This window comes from Trypanosoma cruzi, genomic scaffold (assembly GCF_000209065.1).
Source record: "Trypanosoma cruzi strain CL Brener 1047053516851 genomic scaffold, whole genome shotgun sequence".
Taxonomy (NCBI): Eukaryota; Euglenozoa; class Kinetoplastea; order Trypanosomatida; family Trypanosomatidae; genus Trypanosoma; species Trypanosoma cruzi.
In genome coordinates, this window is record NW_001849577.1 from 796511 (window position 1) to 818497 (window position 21987).

A 21987-nucleotide genomic window follows, 5' to 3' on the forward strand; every position below is an offset into this window, starting at 1 on the left:
GACGGCGTTTTCAGCCGTCTGCCATTTCACGCCTTTTATGATGGGCAGCGATACCTTGCGGAGCGCTTCTGCACGAGCATGTGTTGCTCCATGGCGCTTCTTTGCACGCACTTTGCAGACGCGATGGCGATGGAAGGGAAGGAAAAGGAGGCCAGGCGATGCACCGTTGTTGACGACGCCGCGCACTCCTCAGTGTTGTTGGACGCATACCTCGCCAAGGCAGCTGAAGAGGGCGTCTGCGTGCGTCGTGTGGTGATAGACGAGGACCTCGCAGCGTCGGGCGTGGAAACGACGCGCGATGAGCAGCTGGGCGAGGAGACCCGGAGGATTGGCGATGCTCATGACGGTGGGGATGAAAAGGACGAGTTGCCATCGGAGGACCCGGATATCGCCGCGACGCAGCGGCTTCTTTCCGCTTTGCACCGCCGCGGGAAGGTACGGGGTGTTCGTAACGCTCTCTACCGTGCGGTGCACGAGGAGGCCGCGGCGGGTGGTGTGCTCGAGATACGACTTCGGGCAATGCCGGAGGTACGGGAGGATTACTGTGGCATGTTCGTTGGTGCCTCGAGTGATGTCATTGCGAGCCAGTCAAGTGAAATCGCCAACACGTGGGAAATGCGCCCGTACGCACTCGTTATTTGCACCGGTGTTGGGACTTACAGCGGGTTGTCCATCCATGAGACCGGCATCCCCGTGTACCGCTCGTTGCAGTACGCGGGGGCGTGCCGCATGTTGATCGCCATCAACAGCCGTCTGCCGACGAGCGATCGTGTCGCAGCGGCGGCAGTGACCGCCTCCATGGCGAACGGGTGCAGTGTGGCTGCCTCTGTTCGGGATGCATACCTGCAATGTATCGCCGACCGCACACCTTTGGAGGAGTGGGCCGCCTTCTCCCTCCTCGGTCTGCCGTGAGGGGGCGGTGGGCAAACAGCACAAGTGAGGCAAAATAACCGCCCAACAAAAAAAAAAAAACTAACAAAAAAACAAAAACACAAAAAAAAAAACAAAACAAAACACACACACACACACACACACACGCAAAACGAAACAACAAAAACAACAAAATAAAACCAACAAAACGGAATGAAATCAAACCAAATGGATTGATGATGATGACATTTATGTATCTTTGTATTTTCATTGTGGTATTTACCTAAGATTACATAGTCCTGTAAGCCGGTGGGCGTTCACGTAGTATCATTTACTAACATCAGGAGAAAAAACAAAAACAACAACAAAAATGAAGAGGACGAAATAATAACATGGGGTTACTTAACTATGGGCATTGTGCAATTACATACACGCGTACATACGTTGAAGATGCGTTCGAAATCTTACGGGACGGTTGTGGAGCGGAAAAAAAAAAGGGGCGGGGGGTGGGGGAAATAAAAGGAGGAAGAGAACTCAAACACATTCCAAAGAAACGAATGGGGAGAGGGGGGAAAAGGAAGGCGAAAAGAATAGTGATATACAAAAAAATGAGAAGAAAATGGAGGACAGAACGTCCGACTCCACGCGAGGTTCGCGATATTCAACAAATTTATATGTTTATTTATATCCGTTGGCTGAAGAGACGAGGGAGCGAGTGCCGGCCCTCTTTGAAAAGGGGGAAAAAAAAGAAGAAAAAGACCCGCTCCTCATATCATCCTCCCCCCCCCCCCCCCTCAATTCTTCCGGTTCTTTTCCTTATCCCGAAGGAACTGAGTGAAAAAGAAAAAAGAAGTTAACGCTTCACAGAGGGCAACCACTTATGATCATTTTAATTTTAACTTAATTTTATTTTATTTTTTCTTTACTTTCAGCGCCGCCAGGGAGATGTGGGTTCTACTGTGAGTGTGGATGCCGCCGCCAGGGCTGATAAATGTCCTGAAAGATTTCATCAGGAGCTCTTTTATGTTTTTTTTTTTTTTTCGTTCCTATTATTCCTGTGTGGTGGGTTTATTGCAGAAGAGAAGAGTAGAGAAATTTCCGTTTCTTTGTTGCATGCACCCTGTTAAAATTTATCTGGAGTGAGAGGCGCTTCGGTCCGCATTTGTCGGGGGTAACGCGCCGAGGGACGTGGCGGTGAATGCGGCTGCGCGTGGAGCCCCTGTGGGCGAAGGGGGAGAGGAGCAGCTGGAACACGGCGTGGCGCGGCCGGGCTGCTCCTCCCCGTGAAGATGCGATGCAGTTGTCTGCTCTCGACGAAGAGCCACGTGTGCAGCAGCCCCTCCCGGCGGGAAATGTAGCCGGGAGTTGTGTCGCCGCAGCCGCGAAGAAGCGATTCCCCAAAGCCGAGGGCACGGCCTGTTCCGCAGCACCCTTAGTCGAGCTGTTGGGAGAAACGCGATTGTCTCTTCCACACTCTCTGGCCGCTGAGGCCGAAGGATTTCACGCTGGTGTTGTGCCCTCACTCCGCCCGAACAGATTTTCTGCCCGCGCGGCCAGTGAACGAGTCGATGGATGAGTCTGTTTCCCGATTGGAGTTTTTTTTTTTTTTTTTTTGGCTGCGAACCGCTTGAAGGAGGGGAGGGGCGCAGCCTGGGGAAAAGAAGCATGGGTTCTTTTCTGCGTATGTTTTTGAGCGCAGTGAAAGGGCGGGGAGCCTTTTCCCTCGCATGCTGGCGCCTTTTAGTCCTGTTATTGATCTTCTCCGGTGTGCATGAGTTTTTGCATTTCCGCGCTTTTATCTTCCTTATTTATGTGGGCGAAAACATCCCGGGACGCATGTTCGCTCAGAAGGATGGGATGCAAGAAGAATTCGTGGCAACATTGAGGTTGTGGGTGGAGAGGAAGGGGTTTTCTGCGGGCTAATGGGGGGAAACAATTTTCCTCGAGGCGGGAAAATTGAAATTGTGCGCAATACAAAGTGTGCGAATAATTTTGGACACGATGAGTCTTTTCTTTGGGTAGTGGTGGTGGTGTTTTTGTGCTGCTTTCTCTCTTTCTGTATACATATTCTTTATCAGCAATATTTTCTCTTTTTTTGTCTTCTTTGACTGTGTGGGTTGGTGGTGGCGGGAGTGTTTGCTGTTTCATGGATGTCTGTTTGTTCTGTTTCTCCTCCATCATTACATTCAGAGACAATTCACTGTATTTCTCACACAATCAAGTAGTAGGTAAAAAATGGCTCGTGCACGCGCGGTTGAGACACGCCTGGAGAGGTTGCTTCCTTCTCTTGAGGAGTACTTTACAAGCGGACTCCTCACCCACGACGAGACGCAGGATTTGGCGCGCCAACGGACACATTGGGAGTACCGTCTGATCGCAAAGCCACTGCTGCTGCTGGATGTGCAGAATGCCGTGGCGTATGAGTTGGGGCTGGAGAAACGGATAGAGGAATACTGCAGAACAACGAAGCTGGTGCTGAAACATCGCTGGGCCGTGTTGGAGCGTATCGAGACCATTTACCGCATTGGCATCAAACATATAAAAGATAGGGATGAGTTAGAGCTTTTGCGCAGGGAATTTGTTCAGTTCCTAAAGGCTCACAACCGTCACTCCAGTCTTTCCGCACTCTACGGCGAGCTCATGGTGCGCTACCCGACCCGCAGCTCACTTTGGGTGGAGGCAGCCCTCTACGAAGGTATCGAGATGGGCAACACAGACAATGGCCGTGTCATTGTGCAGCAGGCCGTCCTCACCGCCGGTGCACAGCCGGAGGTGTGGAATGCCGCATTCCTTCTGGAACTGTACTTTGCCGACCGCCTGCTGCAGAAGCTGTTGGAAGAGGGGCTTAAAAAGGAGCAAAAAAGCCCCCCAAAAGACATTGTGAAGGAACTGCGGGAGGAGAACGCGGCTCTGGCCAGCGTGGTGGTGGACCTGGCATTGGTGAAGGCTGTCGTGGAGGAGGCCCTTGAAAGTCCTGCCTGTGGTCCGAATTTGGTCCAGCTGCTACTGGAGAGCGCAATGCGGTTCAGTTTTACCAAGTCGGTTGTGGAGACGCTGATGGCATCCGCCTTTTCAAAGATGCTGTCTGCATTAACGTCGTACGATGGCCCTTCCCGTACTGCATCACACAATTGGGGCGGAGCAGGGCTTTCCCGTTTTGTGACGGACTTTTTGAGAATCGACGTGATTATGCTTGACCGTGGCGTGATGGGGGATGCTGCATCATTTCTTCGTTCCCAGGGTCGTTTTCACGCGTCCACACCGGCTGAACGCAGGGCAGCTCTTGTGAAGGCGTTTGCGGCGTCTCTGACACTCGCACAAACTGAGAGGATTTCATCATTTTTGGCCCTGGGCGGACTGCGGGAGACGGCGGTTGCGGAGGTGGAGCCACTGTTGGAGGCTTTGCGGGAGTCAACTTCAGCGAGCGGTGTCTCCGCCGTGTGCCGCCGCCTTCTTTCTAACCAACACATCAGCATAAATGAGACTGTGAAGTGTTTGTGTGGGCGAAAGGATGCGTCTTTTTTGCAGCGCCTGGCAAGCGCAGCAGCTGAGTGGGTGCAGGCGGCTCTGCAGACGGTTCCAGAGGAGTTACCCGTGAAAGTCAAAAAGGCAAGAAATGAGGGAAAGAGCAGCAACTCGATCACATGGCGGATATGGCGTTTTCTGCTGCCTGATGATCGAAAGGCGGTTGAGTCTTCTGTCTCTCAAACCGTGACGCGCTTTGTTTCTGGAGACGATGTTGAGCGGTTGGTCCTTTCCCTGTGCGACGTGAAGGATGTTTCTGCGGTGGAACATGCCCTGACGCTTTTTCTGCGGGAATTTCACCTTGTTGGGGAAAGTGAAGGGATTGAGGGCCTCCATCGACTGCGTTTCCACAAGTCAAAGACTCCCATCGCTCTATGGAAGGTGTTTCACCTTCTGGAATTGCGTTGCAAGCCGAGGGTGAAGCCCTCCCGCACACCTTCCTCAGTAAGCAGCGAGAGTGATATTGACGACGACGTTGTGGATAAGAAGAGAAGCAAAACCACAAACAACGCAAGCTACGCCTCGGCGGGTCTGAAGTTTCTCGCCGGTGTGCCGCATGGCTCACTGGATCAAGTGGCGGAAGAAGAGCGTCTTGAGGGCTGTTGGGGTCTTTTGTCCGTTCGTGTGCAGACACTAACGGGACTAAAGGACACGACGACCCGCGCCGACTTCATTGCCTGTTTGCAGCACAATAGTAGCGACATTTGGGTGGAAGGCGTACGTTCTGTTCTTTGCGTGGCTCGGCTGTGCGAACCGCTTCCACGTCAGACACATACTGAAATTGCTATTCCGTTCCTTGAGGCAGTGGCGCTGGAGCGGGGAGGAAGGGATGGCGGTGCTGTGCAGGAGGCAAGAGATGCCCACGAACGTCTTTTAGGAATGTACGCCCTTTCAAAGCACCCGAACAGTTTTCTTCCACTTGTGCACCAGGTACCGAGGCGGGCAGAGACGCGCGCAAGAATTTTGCCAGCGGAGCTGAATGCGGCCGATTGGGCTCGACTTGTGGCTTTTGAGCGTGAAGTGGCGAAGGATTTGCGGCGCGCGAAGGAGGCAGCCGTGAGGGCGCGGAGATTGTCACTGGCGCCGCAGCGGCTCTTGGCGATGCTCAGCACCTATTAAGTTTTGGATGCCCCAAATAAGTAAAATCCGTGTAAATGAAACTGTTGTGTATCCGATGAACGCATTCCCCCTTGATGGAAGTAACCACCGCCCCCACAACAATGCGCAGGGGGTCGTAGTGGCGTGGTTCCTCACACATTTCACTTTTTTTCTTTTTTCCTTTTTTATTTTTTTTTGTAAGAGGAAGCCTCGCGTAGTACTCGCAGGATGCTGGCGCGGGGCGTCGCAATGGCGATGCGCAGCCCAATCGGGGGGATGAAGCATCGACCGTTCCGAGGCGCTCCGGCTCCGCGCCGTTCTGCGTTATTCTCCTCCTCGTCCTTATTACAATTAGAGGCTTTGCTGGTGTTTGGTGAGCCCCATGCGATTGTTGCGGCTTTTCTTCAATCTGCGCAGCGTGAGAATTGTGTTGCTCTCCAACAAGTTTTTTCTTGTAGTGTTTCGACGGATGTTCTTCTTTGTGCGTGTGTCGCCATGGTGACTCCGTCAGGTTTGTGGCCGCCATTTGTTGCACAGCGTCTGAATATGCCTCGTGAAGGGAGAGATGCAGACTTGACATCAACTTCGTGGCGGGCATTTGCCTTTGCTCTTGTGCGATGTATTTACTCCGTCCAGAGCCATAATGGTGGCGTCTCGGCGCTTGGACTTCTGTGTGCAACATGTTTGGCCCCGTCTTTGAAACTCGGTGAGTGTCTTGTTGGATTGTTGTCTGATCCCGCGGTGAATTTGTCAAGAATTACAGCGAATACGTTGTCTAAGTCCAACTTTACTGCAGCGGATGTTGCTACAGCGTTTGCGACATGCTGTTCTATGAACAATGTGAGCCCAGAGAAGAGCGATGCTGCGTGGATGCGGCTATGGTCGGAGATGCAGGCCAGGCCAGACGACGCATTGACTCCAGCGTGGGTCCGCTGTCATGAACTGCATCTTCTTCGTCTTCTTCGCGCCGGCCGGCGCCAAGAAATTGAGGCGGTGATCCGGAAGATCATCGAAACGCCACTGATGCGTTGCATGTCGGATGCGACCCTCTCTGAGCTTTTTCTTCTGGAGTCCTTAAGTCCCATGATGCAGGGTAAAATAGTTGCGGCGCTTCTGGAGGTGAGCCGCGTGAAGAGCGAGGCGGCGTCAGCCTTTTTTCATGTACTGTCGCCCTTTGAACGCGGCCGCAGACTTCCCAGTGTTACCCAGAGCAGTAGTCTTTTTGCAAAGGTGCTGCACTTTCTCGTGCTTCAGGCGCGTGAGGAACCTTCTTTTAAGAACTACACACGGGTGCTCCACGACATTCAGGGTCTTTGCCGCGTCGCTAACTCCTACGCGCTTGCGGCCTCGTTGGTTCCCAATGACAGTCCACTTGCGTCGCTCATGACGGCGTCACTGGACAAGCAACGTGCCCGTTTAATGGGCACATTTGTGGAAGCCGTGACCGAAGTGACAGAGTTGGCTTGTGGATTCACTCACCGCATCGATGGCAATCGTCATGACGACTGCGTAGAGGCCACTCTGCGGGGGTGTGTTGATGTGCTCACGGGATTGTTGTCACTTTGCTCGAGCCGCCGTGAAAAACTCCCTCAGAGAAGAGCAGAGCCGGAGTGGAGGAAGCGGCTGCACCGTGATGCCGCTGTTCGCTCGCACAAGTACGAACTACTCTGTTGTGAGCTGCCACACGGCTTCCTTAGTCGGTGTCTTTCCACGCTTCTTTGGAATGGCTTTGTGTGCACAGGCTGCGATCTCGGCAGTTGCCTGGTCTCTGCGGACTTTGTTGATCTTCACTTTTACACACTTGCTCTTCTTGGCTCTCTCTACCACGCCACCCTTGTGGCGCCGCAGCAATCTGACATATCGCCGATGATCCATTCATTGTATCGCAGACGACGGGAAGTGTTTGGCGAGGACGTTTTGGCTTTGAAACAATACGTTTCTGCCGCAAACTCATCCGGCCCCGGGCTTGTACAGTGCGAAACGGCGGTGGTGCAGTATGGAGTAGCCGAGGCTGAGGCGACTCTCGGTCTCCTGCACGCGCGTTCAACCGTGGCCGCCGGTGGCTCCATCGTCATTGACGGCAGCTTTGGTGTATGGCTGCGGAAGGCCTCCTCGACGGTGGTGTGGTATTAGGAGAAGTGTGTGTGTGTGGGTTTATCTATTTGTTTCTTCCCCGACTTTCTTTTTTCTTTTTTTTGGTTTCACACAACTGTTTGAGAGAATTTCTGTTTTTTTTTTGCTGCCAAATTTGTTTTGACCACTTCTTCTTTCTTTCCCCCTCTTTTTTTCTTGATTTTTTTCCTCACAGCAACTCCTTGAGCCAACACAATGAAGCTTAACATCGCCTACCCCCGCAACGGGACCGTCAAGCAGTTCGAGATCACCGAGGAGGTGCTCCGCCGCGTGTCGCTGACGGACTACCGTCTCGGCAACGAGGTTGACGGGGCCATCTTTGGTGATGCCTTCAGGGGATACACCTTCAAGCTGCAGGGCGGCTCCGACAAGCAGGGCTTCCCGATGGTGCAGGGTGTCATGGCGCCAAGTCGTGTGTCGCTCCTCGTGAAGCGGGGCGCCGTCGGCTTCAACACCTTCCGCGGGTATCAGGGCGAGCGCCGCCGCAAGTCTCTCCGTGGCTGCATCCTCGCGAGCGACATTGCGGTGCTGAATGTCGTCATTGTGAAAACCGGCGAGCAGCCAATTGAGGGTGTTACTGACGTGTCGGTGCCTCGCCGCCTCGGTCCAAAGCGTGCGAACAAGATCCGCAAGCTCTTCAACCTCTCCCGCGGCGACGACGTGCGCAAGTACGTTATCCGCCGCAAGGTCGTGAAGGAGGGGAAGAAGGACCGCTTCAAGGCGCCCAAGATTCAGCGTCTCATCACGACGGCTGTGAAGGCACGCCGTGCCAAGAAGGCGAAGGTCGCCATTGAGAAGGTCCGCAAGTCTGCCGAGGAACGCCGTGCGTACCTGCATCTAATCGGCACCCGCCGTCGTGCAGCTCGCCAGCGCAATTCGGCTCGTCGTCACGCACACAAGGTGGCAGCGCAGAAGCAAGCGCTGGCCTTATTCAAGGGCAAGAAGTAGGCAAATGGAGGAAGCTGTTTTTTTTATTTTTTATTTTCTCATTTTTGTCTTGTTTTGTTTTTTTGAAATAAAAAAAGAAAATGCCAAAATTTTGTAAGAAGGCAATAAAATAATTATGCGGCTGTGCGGTGGGAGGAGTGGGGACCCTCTCGTTGTGCCGCCTTTTTCTTTCCCCATTGCTTGCACGGGAATGCAGATGTACTTATTTATATGTTTTTGCCCTTTTTCTAAACGCTTCTTTTTTTTTTTTTTTTTTATCGTTGCAGGTTTAATTTGGGGCGTGCGGGAAGGTAGGGAAGCCCGACGATGTCGCGCCGTGTCTTTGCGCGGAACATGGGCGGCGAGATCTCGTCAACGTGGCGGGGTGGCGGTTCAGAGGCCAATACGATGGGTGTCAATGTTGTCACGTTCGGTGCCACTGGGATTTTAGGCATGCATGTTCACCATCTTTGCTGTTATCATGGGTTCACCAGCATATTGCCGTTTCGTTTCCGTGCAGGTCTTGCCAGTGGCGTGCGAGTTCTTCGTATGGCTGGCGACGGCACTGTCGGACAGAACTTCGACACGGACTATGAGATCGACAAGGAGTTTGTGGTGAAGTCCATATTAGAGAAAGTTGACAATGTCATAAATGTTGTTGGCGCATGGCAGGAGCCGGCTGTGTACGAGAATAGCCAGTCGTGGTTCTCAATGGAGGCGATCAATGTGGAGTGGCCACGTATGCTGGCGCGGTGGTGTCGTGAGATGGGTATTCTCCGCCTAACCCACATGTCGATGGTTGGCGCAGATTTAAACAGTCCGTCAAAGCTGCTCCGACAGAAGCGTGAGGCAGAAATTGCGGTGCTCGAAGAATTTCCCACGGCCACTATCATTCGCGGGACCGATATTTTTCTGAGAACGATTTCAGTTACTCGAAGTACCTCAAGGCCGAGCGTTACCTGAAGATTGTTCCGGTACCAAATCGCGGGCAACGAATCCACCAACCTGTGTTTGCCGGTGATCTAGCAGAGGCTGCATGCCGTTCCCTTCTCCTAGACCATACAGAGGGACGCATCGCGGAGTTGGGCGGACCCGTGCGATTCACAACAAACGATTTGCTACGCTGGTGCTCCGAGTGCAACGGTCACTTGCACCTTACATGGCACATGCCAACATGGATGTGGCGCATTGGGTGCGCGTTGAATGAGCGTCTTCCGGTTCATCAGGGTTTTGCCTTGGGTACACGGGCACCAGCGTGGAATAAAGACTGGCTTGATCGACAGTTCGTTGACAACTGTGCCACCCCGGAGCGTGATCCAGAGATGTTAGACTGGGAAGACTTTGGTATTCCTCGAGAGGACCTTTACAGAATGGAGGAGAAGTATTTTATCACTTCTACAATGTGGTCAATGGATTCGCCATACTTGGATCTCGCAACTCGCATGTAGTGCAGGGCGTCTTCGGTGTATACGTAGTATTATTATTTTTGGTTGGGGCTAGAGGTGGAGTATGTGGGGGGTTGGTGGGGAATGGGGGAACGGGATCAATTAATATTAGTGGAGTGGAATGGGGGTGAGTTGTGACTGCGTTTATCGGTAGGGAGCATAGGAATCGGCCATTTTATTTTAATGTGGCTTTTTAAAAAAATGTGTGTGGTCGCGGGAGAGGTTTTTTTTTTCCATTGTTTTTCTCTCCCTGTCTTTTTTATGAGGTTATCCATGTGGCACCGAGCAGGAGCCACTGCGGGAGCCATCTCTGCTCACTCCCCTTTTTCCCCTTTGATTTTTTCATCAATGATCTTCACATCTTCAATATACATATGTATATATATATATATTGCTTTCTGTGGGGTTTTGTCTTTCCGTTTTTTTTATGTGTGTGTGTGTGTGTGTGTTTGGCGCGAGGAAGGGAAAAGGGGCTGGGTGGAGGATAAAGAGAGGGACGGGAATGCGCTACACGCTGGCGCCGGGGGCGCTGGCATGTGACTGCCTGAGCTCAGAGGAGCTGCGTCTCTTACGTGACAGTTTCGTTCATCTGGACACGGACGGTGACGGAGTCGTGCGGTTGCAGGAGCTGAAGAATGCCTTCAGGGAAGAAATGACGGAATTGGGGTTGCCGTGCACTACCGAGACGGTTGATTTGGCCTCGTATTTGGGGCTTTTTGCTCGGCACGTGGATGTGGTGAGGCGACTCGCGACCAACGTCTCCGTGGAGCTCTCGGACGACGAGATGCGTCTACTAGAGGTGGTCTTTGATAACATGGACACAAATGGGGATGGCTTCATTGACGAAGAGGAATTATGCAGTGCCCTTTCCGAGAGCCTCGGTAAGTGCAAGGCCAATTATGCCATCATTTGGTTGACAGGTTTGATTATGGCGCGAGTTGGCCGCAATGCTGATAGAAGGCTTTACGCTTCGGATTTCATCCGTGCGCTGCAGGAGAACAACGGTGTGATCCCCAGGCAACTTATCGGTCTTCCGTTAAAATCTCTGGAGGAGCGGGGTCGGCTACGGAGGACTGTCTCCGGCGGTTGCGGTGGCATGCTGACTCCTCTGCGACGGTCCTTCTCCCCCTATGGGGTGCTTCTGGTCTTGCGTGTTGCCGAATCGATTTTATGCAACAAGCAAACATTGACAGCTGCGCAGTTTTCTGCCTCTCTGACAGATGGCTTTCTGACCATGGAGAGATTGCTGGGCTGCGACCCCGAAGAATTGGCGTCGCACATTTGTCGCAGAGCACTTCTTTTGTCTCCTCATGAAGAGACCATTGGCGGTATTAACTGTGGGCATTTTTTGTCTCTCGTCCTGGACGATCCCGGAAGTATGCTTTTGAATGTGCCAACTCCTTTCTCTCGTCTGGAGTCGTCGATGCGTCATTTTGCGGATCTTTCGTACGATTTTGGCCGTCATCTTGCTCTGTGTCTGTTGAGTTCTGGCCCGGACTCTTATACCTTGCAGCAGCTTGACGAGTTGCCGCAAAGGCTGCGGGCCACTTTTCCGGCGTTGAAGGAGGTGGCACTGTGGGATATAGTCCGGTATTGTACCGCAGCGGCGGAGGTGAAAAGTGAAGGGGTTTTTTCACTCCAGCGGCTTGTTCGCCGACTCACAATTCGGTTCTGTGTGCTGCCTTGTGACTACTCTGGAAAACTTTGGCGGCGGCTTAGTCCCCTAGAACGGTCTCGGATACGCTCCCATTTGGGCCGCATGCATATAGAGGAGTTGTACACCATGTCTCGCCAAAGGGCCCGCGAGCTTCTGAGGATGAGTCTGCTTAGTTCAGACGACTTTTGGGACCAGGAACATGTGGCTTTGACTGTGGCGTTATGCGTGGAGTCAATGATCTTTTTGCAGAAGATGCCTCCGGAGGAGGTGCGGCGAGCGATGGCGCAGGAGGGTTGGCCACCGTCGGACGATTTGGTGGGAGATGACTGCAGGACGGACATTGCTGTGAGGATGATGGCGGTCAACTTGGGCCGTGAGGGTCTTTCCGCCGTGACTGAATCGATTGTCTGTCTAGACACATCGTGCGACTGCGTCATCAATGAGGAGCTGCTCCTCTCGACTCTCCGTGGCGTGGTGAGGCAGCTGCGACCGCGTTGGAGCAACGCGCGGGTGGATCGGGCGGTCTGCGATGTTGTTTTGGGCTGCGCATTGGTGGAAGGCGGCGGGTGCGTAAATTGCGGCGGCCTCCTGGAGCGTCTACGGCATATCCAGTAGTCGCAGAGGAACCAAACAACAACAAAAGCAAGAAAAAGAAAGAAGGATCAAATTGGGTCTGTGCTTTTTCTACTCACATGTCTGCATGGCGCGATTGCAATGCGCAAGAAAAAAAATATAACTAAGAGTGGGGGAGGAGAGGAGGAAAAGACAGCAAGGAACTTAGAGAGCTGAGGGTAAATATTGTCATGACGACGTCAAGGGCTCTTCGCTTGCAGTAATGAGTGCTGTTCTTCTCGTCTTGCATTTTGTATTATGTCCAGGTTCTGGCTAGAGAGTGTCGTTTTCTTCTGCGGGGTCGCCGGGCAGGAGGCGTTCGCAATTGCTTTTTTTTTTTTTGTTTTTTTTTTTTGTTTTACCCGTTCACGTGTTGAGGTCATTGAAGGTTCCAGCTCTGACCACGCGTAGACACAGTTCTTCTTCTGGTGTCTCTCTTTCTCTCTCTCACGCTTTATTCTGTACGTGCGCACACTACACGGGTGCAGCAAAGCGATGCGGTCTGCCGAGGCGAACGGAACACCCCTGGGCGCACCCATATTGTGTCAGGTCCGCACTGGGGGCGCAACCGGCAGCCGTTTGGTTGGCACCATTCACATCCGACTCAACTCGTCTTTGGGGGATGTTCGGCTGTTGCTGAGGAGTCTTGCAAGCCGAGCTCGTGGGGATGCAGCTGCTCCGAGCGGGTTGGAGGTGCATGGGGCGCCTGTCAACGTGACACAGGGGGAGTGGAAGAAGGCCATGTCTTACCCACTGCACCCTTTCGATCTCAGTTTGGCCTTTTCGTTTGTCAAGTGTGGGGGATGTTTGCCTATTCAGCAGCATCACGAGGAAAAGTTATTGCTGGTGGACGTCTTTCCAAGACTGCCGCGCGCATGGGGCATGTCTACTGTGGCCGGGTGGATGATGGAACCGACCCCGCCGATGGTGAAGGTTTTGGCGCGGCCAGGGGAGTACGTGCCATGTCGGGATGCGCTGGCAGTTGTGTTTATTGCCCAGGGGGAGCCGGAGAACCTTATGCCAGAAGACGTGCTGGTTGAACGCCAGATGCTGCAGCAATGCAGCTATGGTCGTCCATACCAGTTGAAGGAACTTTTCACGCTGCTGAATCAGTGGAACGGCAATGTCAAGGATTGCTTTGGGCGGACGGTGCTGCATGAATGCGTTTATCAGGGCCACTTGGAGGCAGTGGTGTCCCTTCTTTCCTTTTCTTTTATTCGAGTCAATGAACAAGACATACAGGGCAAAACACCTTTGCACATCGCGGTCAGAGTCGGCAATGAGTTTGTCGTGTCAAGGCTGCTGGAGGCTGGTGCTGACATTCTTCTCACGGACAACGGTGGTGACACCGCACTTCATGTGGCGCTTCGTCTCCGCAATGACCGCATCGTGGAATTGCTGTGCAAGCGATTGCGCGCGACAGGCATCGAGGCAAAGAGGCTTTGCTTTTGCAAAAACGGCGTGGGCATTTCACCCATGGATATGTTTCAGCTGCATTCTCCGACGTTTATCCAGCTCTGCGAGGAGGGCGATGTGGCCGCCATCAAATCTCTCTACGACCATTACTTATTTTCACGTGATTCAATAAAGGGGTGCGATGAACTTCTTCACCAGTCGGCACTACATGTGGCCGCTGCTTGTGGGCATGTGAATGTCCTCAAATTTCTTTTGGATGAGCTGAAATTTGGGCGTTTGACGGATAAACAGATGCTTAACAGCCGCTCGCAGACTCCCATGCACCTGGCGGCCGAGAGAGGCCAAATTTCGGCGGTGAGATTTCTTCATGAACGGTACCCGTGGTTTATTTCTGTGCGGGACATCACAGGCGCCACGCCGCTTGTGGCGGCCCTAAGGAGGAGGCAACATTCAATGGCCGTGGTGGACTACCTCATTTCGGTATTGCCGCGCGGGTCTGGCGCAATTAACGCATGTGACAACAGTGGGATGGGCGCACTGCATCTGCTTTGCGAGCTCGGGATGACGCTTGCAGCTAATTCTCTCATTGTTGATCATGGCGCAGATGTCACGTTGTCGTGTTCATGCGGGATCGTGTCTTCGAGATATCTGAAAAAGACACGGATATTGCCACGGCTTTCAAAACGTGCTGGGGAGGCGTCAACAAGGCAGGTGGTGGGGGAACAACAAGGACTGACACCACTTCTCTGCACTCTCCGCGGGGGGCGTGGCCACGTGAGTACAATTGAGATGTTGTTGTCTCACGGCGCAGGGACCAGAGGGGACGAGGTGGTTGAGCTTCTTTTCTACCTGATCACAAAAGGACACTATGAGTTTGCAGACCGTGTGGTCGCGTCTGGTGTGGGGAAGTTAACATCTTCGAATGATCTGCTCAGTCGTTTTTGCCATTTGAATCACGGCGTTGGTATTCGATGGTGTATTGAACGGGGTTGCTGTAGCCTAAACTCTCCTGAGGGCGGCTATCCGTTGCTAGTGAGCTCTGCGTTAGGGGATGCCGAGGCTGTGAGCTTCTTATTGTCACGTGGGGCTGATCCAAATGTTACTGCAGGCGGAAAGACTCCTCTATTGGCTTCCATAAACGGTGGGCATCACGCCGTCGTAGAGCGTCTCGTGAGAGCTGGTGCGAGGCTTGTAGCTTCTGATGGCTCCTGGACTGCGCTGCGTGCTGCCGCAGAGCGAGGCGCCGAGTCAGTCGTTCGGGCCCTACTTGGACTCCATGTGCTTTCACCCCTGGTGGTTTCCCAGGCTTTGGTGCACGCAATGGAGAGTGTTCGTGGAAGGAAGAGTATTACTTGCGAGCGGGTGTGTGTGCACCTTGCGGGATTTCTGGATCTTGCTTCACGTGACATTATGCACCCCACGGAGCTTCTTCATTTGGCAGCGAGCCGTTCCCTTTTTGCCGTTGTGCGGGTGCTGGTGGACAAGCTTCTCGCACTGCCAGCATCAGTTCTCCGTGGGATTGTGAATGATGCTCCACCACCACCTAACAGAATGTTTGTTCTCATTGAGCCGACAGTGGCGCCGTTGCGGGTAAAGGCTTCCCGTCTTGTATCAGTGAAGGGCCGACGGGGACTTTATACCCCACCAAAGCCTTTTAAGCGTCTATTCATTCAACGACGGGAAGCAGGGGTACTGTTCCACCGTCTGCGGCTTCGTGACGTGCATAGCTACTGTGCTGAAGCCAATGAAGGAGAGCTCCTGGAGAGGCTCCTTTTGGATGTGGGGCTGAAGCCTTGGGCTGGACCAGATTATCGTGGCTGGAATGCCGCGGATTATGCGGCTGATAAGCAGCAGGCTAATGCTCTCCGCATGTTCCTCGTTGTTGGTTTGGCTCCATGTCGCCGTCATGTGGTGTGCCGCGGCACACGAATGGGAGCACTCTGTCGTTCCATAAAGTGCGCGAATGTGAACGTTGACGAAGCGGGTTTGTTGTCTTCCGCTCTTTGTGATTTAGCGGCCGCGCAGGAAACGACGTTGGTGCGGCAGATTTTGACAGATACATGTAGATTTCACAATGTGTCGGATCTGAGTGGTGCGGGTGCGTGGCTGGATGAATTGATTCTCTGCTGTGTTCGCACTCGCTGTCTGGATGTACTGGGAATATTGGAGGGGGAGTTCCAGGTGCCGTTGAAGAAGCGTCTGAGTCTTTCGGTACAGCCTTTGCTTTCAGCTGTGGCGTGCCGTGATGTGAAACTTCTCGCGTACCTCATTCTTCACGGAACACCTGTCGATTTAATAGGTTCCATTCCTGCGATGGGCGGACATGAATTGCGCTCACTTGCGCGCGAAGAGCGCGAAGTGTCTCCCCTGTGGTTAGCAGCACGACTCGGTGATATTACGGCCATGGAGCTTCTTCTTTCTGTTGGGCCATTGTCGCCGGCGAAATGCACAGATTCTACGGATTTTCGCCGGGACGCGCTCAAGGCTCTCGTCGATGGAGCCCCGCGCAGACCCTCGAAGGCGCAGGACACTTTGATTGCCCAAGGTGTGGTAATGCTGGCTCGGGCCGGGCACGTGTACACCTTGCCGAGCATCATGCGGGTTGCTGCAGGAAAAGGGCTGGTACGGACCGTGGAGAGTTTGATAGATTGCTATGGACCACGTACAGTTACAGAAGATATTGTTTCCAGTGGTCTCTGCTCTTTGCATTATTTGGTTGGTAGGCCGGCACTGAGCAGGTTGCTGCGGTCCTCGTTGCTGCTTGTAGCAGACGTTGGTTCCGTTCACGTTGAAGCCAGTCAAAATCTTCTTGCGACGATACAAACAACCAAATTTACAGTGAATCCTGTGGACTATGCTCTCAGAGCAGGCTGTTCGGAGGGCGCGCTGCTTCTTCTTGGCCTGGGGCTATGCGGGAGTGGAGGAAGGAAAGAAAAATGCAACCCCAAGATTTCCCGCATTGTGCGTCTTTGTGCTGCAAGAAGTGCGGCGCAAGGAGAGGGTGGTTACACAGTTCTGCATGCGGCGATGGAGCTGCAGTACCATGAGATCGCTTACAAAATTTTGAATGAGCGTGTACTTCTGCAGCACGTTGACCGATCCTCCATGGAAGAAAAACGCACCGATAACACGCCATCTGTTGCTTCCCTCATGAACTTCTATTTGGATAGGGCTCACCGGCATCTGCTGTTATCACCAGGGGTGCCAGCACCCATGAAAATTTCTCCATGCGACATGCCATATCTCGTTTTTTCTCAATCTTTCGATGATGAAGGTTACCGGGAAATTGTGCGGCTTTCCGCTTTGGACGGCGGCCTGGAGCAAACGTTGGATTTATTACATGGTGGTTTGCCCATGGCATTTGTGTGGCATCTTTTCTCCCGCCACAGGCATTCCTTTTACTTTTGTAACCGGTTTTTTGGGACCACGGAGCTGACGCCCATGGGCTGTGCTGTGGCGGCTGGAAATCTTCCATGGGTTCGTTTGTTGGCGTACACTGGTGTGTCCACCTCCAACTGTAACTCCATCGTTGCCGGGATAAAGCGCGGAACAGCATCCTCACTGGTTCAGGTGCCAATACCACCGGTGCATAGAAAGGTGGGGGTGCAAGCAGCGGCGAGGAGACATGTCTGTCGTAAGGAGGACTCATATCCTGTGAACTTCACGGACGAGCGTCACCATGTTAGTCCACTTCTTCTTTCGATGGCAATTATTGTGGAGACCTCTTGGGCCGGTGATGCCGAGGGGCTGCTGCGGCAGTCGCAGGTCATGCAGTTTCTTCTTAGTTGCGACCAGTGTCTTCAGCGGGAGGAGTTGAACCCGCTTGCTATTGCCCTGGCAAAGTTGATGCTTTGGGATCTTCTTGAAGCTCTTGTGGCAGCGGCAACGAAGTTGATAGATAACCCCACAGAAGGTCGTTTATTCTGCACCATTCACGAGGCGGAGGTGCCACCCATCATTAAGAGAGCGATTGGATCCTCACGCCACGTAATGCATGTGGCAGCTCGCTGCGCCCCCAGGGAAATCCTCATGCTTGTTGCGAAACATTCTCAACGTGCGGACATCGAGGAGGCATGTGATGCCAAAGGAAAAACGGTACTGTTTTACGCCATTCATCACCCCTGCCGATTCGCGCTTGACGTTCTTGGAGGTTTGCGTGTTCCCACGAATGTACAGTGCTGCAGGAGGACGGGACGCACACTTTTGATGCTTGCGTGTCAGCGCGGCCAGTTGTCACTCGTCATGGCACTTTTGAAGAAAGCGGAAATGAACGCCAGGGACCGTGACGGTAATACGGCGCTTTTGCTGGCCGCCGCTGCGGGTCGGGCGGAGATTGTGGAGCATCTTCTTGCGAATGGGGCCGATCCATCCGTTAAAAATAGGAAGGGAATGACGGCTGTTATGGCGGCAGCCTTTGCTGGCCATGATGACATTGCCGTTCCTTTGGCCGAAAATTTTTCTACATTAGATGACTTCTTTTCCCCGCAGACAACGCTGTTGCACTGTGCGGCTGTAGGCGGCTGTCACCGAGTAGCGTCAACCTTGGTGGATATGGTGGAGAAGATAAACATATGGGCGGAAGATGTGGGCGGTTTCACGGCCGTTTATTTGGCCTACGCCTTTGGCAATGCTTTGGTTCTTCGGACACTGTTAAGTGCCGCATTGAAATACGGGGTTGAGCCCGCCCCATCCTTACATTTGGAGCGTCAGATATTTATTTGTTCTTCCACGCTGCCGCGCTACGGCTGGCTCAGAGGGGTGCTGCGGATGGGCGAGGTTCTACTCGATGAATCCCGTCAGCGTTTATTGTGCCAATCCGCCACGCGACCAGGCGAGATGACGTACGGTAACCCCACAAGTTTTAGGTGGTTTCGCACTTCTTTACTCCTCTGGTGTGTTTGTAATAATAATGCTGTGGGTGTGCGTGTGTTGGGGGAAATGAACAGTGCAGATGACTGTGGTGCTCTTCATGAGGCCGCCAAACGAGGACACCTGGGTGTGGTGGAGCTCCTTTTGAAACTGGAAATGAGTGATCCGAACGTTCTTGATGGCGCAGGGAGGTTGCCTTTTGAGGTGGCCGCGGCACATCGTCATGTGGCTTGCGCTTCGCTGCTGCTTGCGCGTACAAGGCTTGACATGATGCATTTAAAGGCCCCGGCTGCTGGAAGCGCACAAAGTGCCCTTCACCGCCTTGCTTCTTCCGGGGGAGCCGAGACCCTTTTCGTGCTGGTGGAAGCGTTTCAGGGGATGAACAGGCCCGATTGGTCCGTGGTTGCATCTCAACTTCTTGATGCTTTGGATATTCCCGACTCGTCCGGGATGACGGCATTTGAATCTGCCGTGGCGATGGGGAACCCTGCTGGAGTGCTTCGTGTGGCCCAGGTGATTCGTCGACTTGCATTGGCATCGGGTCGAAAAAAAGCCCTGAGCGTTTCAAACTCTATTCTCTCACACCTTCCCTGCATGTCTCCTGCTGTGCGAGTTCTTTTATACGACGTGTTTGGCATTTTAGAGGTGGCCATGTGCGTTGGGTTTGAACAGGAGAAGCGTGTGGGACGGTTGGCGTTTGCCGATGTGCGATTGATTGGCGCGAACGCGTTAAGAGACAATGCCTTTTGCGCCTCTGAGGTGGCGGCGGCATTCACGCTGGAGCATGAGATATCCGTTGCTTCCTCTTTGCTTAAGGGACTGCCCTTCAGGATCAGGTACATTCCGCGCTCTCTTGAGACAAGGAGTGCGAGTCAGCAGGTTCAACTTCTTCAGTGGCTGGAGTCTTCGCTTATTCTTTCAAACTACGAAAACTGGGGCGCGGAAAAACCCCTTGAAACGATAGAACTGGAACTCGTGCCGCAACGCACGGATGAGTTTGTAGAGATATCGAACATGTACTTGCGGCATTCGGTGTACATGGATTCCCGTCGTCTGCTTACTCCAAATCTTCATGCCAAACTTCGGTTTGCATCGAGGAGTGAGGCGTTGAGGCTGCGAAGTGTGACTGAAGAGCGATGCCGTTTGTTAACACTCAAAATGCGGCAGCTTCCGCATCCTCTCATGTCGAGGGGACGAGTCATGGTGGAATGGGGAGATGGTAAGGATGAGGTGACCGTCGAGGCTGTCACGCGTCTAATGGATGATGGTCTTGCGAGGGTGGATGCGTTTTTCAGTGGGAAGCTGAAGGATGCCCTCATTGGTGTCTCCATGGCCGATGTTATCTCCGTGACTGCAGCGACGGATCGGACCATGAATGCGGTTTACATCAGTTTTCGTTACACACGCGAGATCATACGGAGGCGCCATTACACTTCTTCGGAGGGTGGGTTCGTCATTATGTTTAATGATAACGCGATGCAGGACGTGGACCGTGTGCTGCACTTGGCTCTTTACAGGCAAGTCGTGGCTGACGTGAACCTCGTGGGTGTTAGTTATGTCCGGGATGCGTTTCTGGCAGATGTCCGACGTCTTGCTGGCATGCAGATGGGTGACGATGCGACCAGCTTTAAGCTGGAGGTCGAAGGTGGCACCTTGGACGAACTCCCACTGCACCTGCTGGAGGCCATGATGAGTGACGCGGCCGAGGCCCTCGCGTCGTTGATTACAGAGTCTTTGGCGAACATGCGGAATTTTCACTCTTCAAAAATTGTGAGTGATTTTTTGAAGCAGAGCCTGCGCTCTGTGGTTGTTCTCTTCTCGCCGGAACGGCGCCCCGTAGCGGAGTTTTCAGAGGGAAAATTGATGTTGTGCCTCAACCTTCAACTCGCCCCAACGCGATGTGAAATTTGCGAGGGACTCCGTCGTGGAGCGCTGGCGGGCGAGATTGAGCGATTGAGGGGGGAACTTCCCCGCGTCATTGCCACCGTGGGTCAGCGTCTCCAGATGCGCCTTCCGACAACGACGTTTGTTTTAGACTCTGCCTCCTTACTCGAAGGTGAGGATGACGAGTACGTTGTATCAGCGCTGAGTCTCTTGTGCTACAATTGTGGCGCTCTTGTGCTGCAGCCCCTCATGGACGGCGTTTCCATGGGGTGGGACACCCGCTTGGGTTCTGTGGTGCGTCGCCATGTGCGCCAACTCACCCTGGTGCTGGAGTTGTTTGGAGGTGGCAACTGTGTGCTGTACGACAGCGGAAACTTTGTCTATAATTGTCCGCTGTTTTTTCTGGAGCGAGGCGTGTACGCAACATCCTCATGTTATTTGCTTTCCTCGCAGCAGATTGCATCACTGCTTTTGATGCAGCTTTCTCTTGTGGATCCTTCTATATTTGGGCTCGTCAACACCTCCAAACCCCTCGCGTGTTGGTCACAGGTTCACGGTGTTTGCACCCGAATTTTGAGTGCCGGATGCCAACGTAATGCTGTGAGAATGACGACACGGAACATATTCAACCTCCGATTGGGACACGCCGTGAGCGAGTCCAGCCTCACCTTCATTGGGTGCTGGCGTTCCATCAAAGTTCATGAGGCAACCGGAAGGGTGCACTTCACCGCCCCGACGAAAGCTGGATATTACGAACAACAAATTCTGATGGGCGGGCAGCCGATATTGAAATCACCCCTGCGTCTTCGAGTGAGGCCGCTTGCGGTGCATCTGCCCAGCACAAAAGTGCTTTCGAACTTCAACACCGTCGTCGTGGGGCGCCCTTTTGACATTGTGCTGTTGCTCCGGGACAAGTACGGGAACAGAATAGAGGCACCGGAGAAGATTGTTGTTTCTCCCGTTACGGCCGGGGCCGCAAGGATAATGTCGTGGAAACGCTCTCGTGTGGATATGATTGAGGTGAGGGTTGTGGTGGCGGACGTGTGCGACAAGTGCGCTGTGCCCATTCGACTGCGTGCCGCAGATGAGGGCGATTTCGAGTTGCTCTTCCCAGTGGAGAGCGTCAGCGAGCAAACGTATCATTGGGTTTGTCTGCTTCGTGGCGGCCACACGTTGGACTGGGAAAAACGATGCCGTGCAAGCAAGACGAAAGCAACAAAAACATTGTCGATGGCGGGGAAGGCGTCCGATCGCGTGAAGTATTTTTTTAGGAGGACCGTCCGTGACGCTGAGCGACGCCGCCTTGTGCGTGACGCCAAGTTGATCGGCGGCCTCTTGAATCGCGTGTTTCCCCCACGGCGACCGAACGACGGCAAGAACGGCAATAGCAAAAAAGGGAAAAAAGTAACGAGGGACGAATATCCGAGTAGGAGGAGGGTTTGCGTGGTGATGGGAGAGGAGTCCGAGGCGAAAGGGGAAGAAGTGAGCAAATGAACAGAGAGTGCGTAGTTGAGGGGTTTTGATGGTGCGGCTTTTTTGCCTACTCAGACA

General features: G+C 53.3%; 6 protein-coding genes and 1 pseudogene across 6 annotated transcripts, besides 12 other annotated features; all 7 read left to right on the forward strand.

The window, feature by feature from the left end:
- Positions 1-912, forward strand: Tc00.1047053510769.10 (hypothetical protein, conserved; the record flags this gene model as incomplete). Its single annotated transcript, XM_812341.1, has 1 exon — positions 1-912. A coding segment is annotated over one exon (912 nt), but the record flags the coding sequence as incomplete, so codon positions are not given.
- Positions 1-3740: a sequence feature (heterozygous, Esmeraldo-like haplotype).
- Positions 960-1013: a sequence feature (A-rich).
- Positions 1014-1040: a microsatellite.
- Positions 1041-1070: a sequence feature (A-rich).
- Positions 1757-1790: a sequence feature (AT_rich).
- Positions 3106-5514, forward strand: Tc00.1047053510769.30 (hypothetical protein, conserved; the record flags this gene model as incomplete). The annotated part of the gene is made up of 1 exon (XM_812342.1): positions 3106-5514. The coding sequence occupies one exon, from the start codon at positions 3106-3108 to the stop codon at positions 5512-5514; it is 2409 nt and encodes an 802-aa protein (XP_817435.1).
- Positions 3741-4004: a sequence feature (areas merged during assembly that could not be assigned to a particular haplotype. This can correspond to areas where the two haplotypes were merged or to regions with more than two copies in the genome that were merged during assembly.).
- Positions 4005-21987: part of a sequence feature (heterozygous, Esmeraldo-like haplotype) that runs on past the window's edge.
- Positions 5659-5690: a microsatellite.
- Tc00.1047053510769.40 (hypothetical protein, conserved) lies at positions 5722-7626 on the forward strand (the record flags this gene model as incomplete). The annotated part of the gene is made up of 1 exon (XM_812343.1): positions 5722-7626. The coding sequence occupies one exon, from the start codon at positions 5722-5724 to the stop codon at positions 7624-7626; it is 1905 nt and encodes a 634-aa protein (XP_817436.1).
- Positions 7822-8574, forward strand: Tc00.1047053510769.49 (40S ribosomal protein S6, putative; the record flags this gene model as incomplete). The annotated part of the gene is made up of 1 exon (XM_812353.1): positions 7822-8574. The coding sequence occupies one exon, from the start codon at positions 7822-7824 to the stop codon at positions 8572-8574; it is 753 nt and encodes a 250-aa protein (XP_817446.1).
- Positions 8592-8638: a sequence feature (T-rich).
- Positions 8881-10002, forward strand: Tc00.1047053510769.60 (annotated as a pseudogene).
- Positions 10365-10390: a microsatellite.
- Positions 10427-10447: a microsatellite.
- Positions 10501-12270, forward strand: Tc00.1047053510769.70 (uncharacterized protein; the record flags this gene model as incomplete). Its single annotated transcript, XM_812344.1, has 1 exon — positions 10501-12270. One exon carries the CDS (start codon positions 10501-10503, stop codon positions 12268-12270), a length of 1770 nt encoding a protein of 589 aa, XP_817437.1.
- Positions 12597-12627: a microsatellite.
- On the forward strand, positions 12763-21930 carry Tc00.1047053510769.80 (ankyrin repeat protein, putative; the record flags this gene model as incomplete). Its single annotated transcript, XM_812345.1, has 1 exon — positions 12763-21930. The coding sequence occupies one exon, from the start codon at positions 12763-12765 to the stop codon at positions 21928-21930; it is 9168 nt and encodes a 3055-aa protein (XP_817438.1).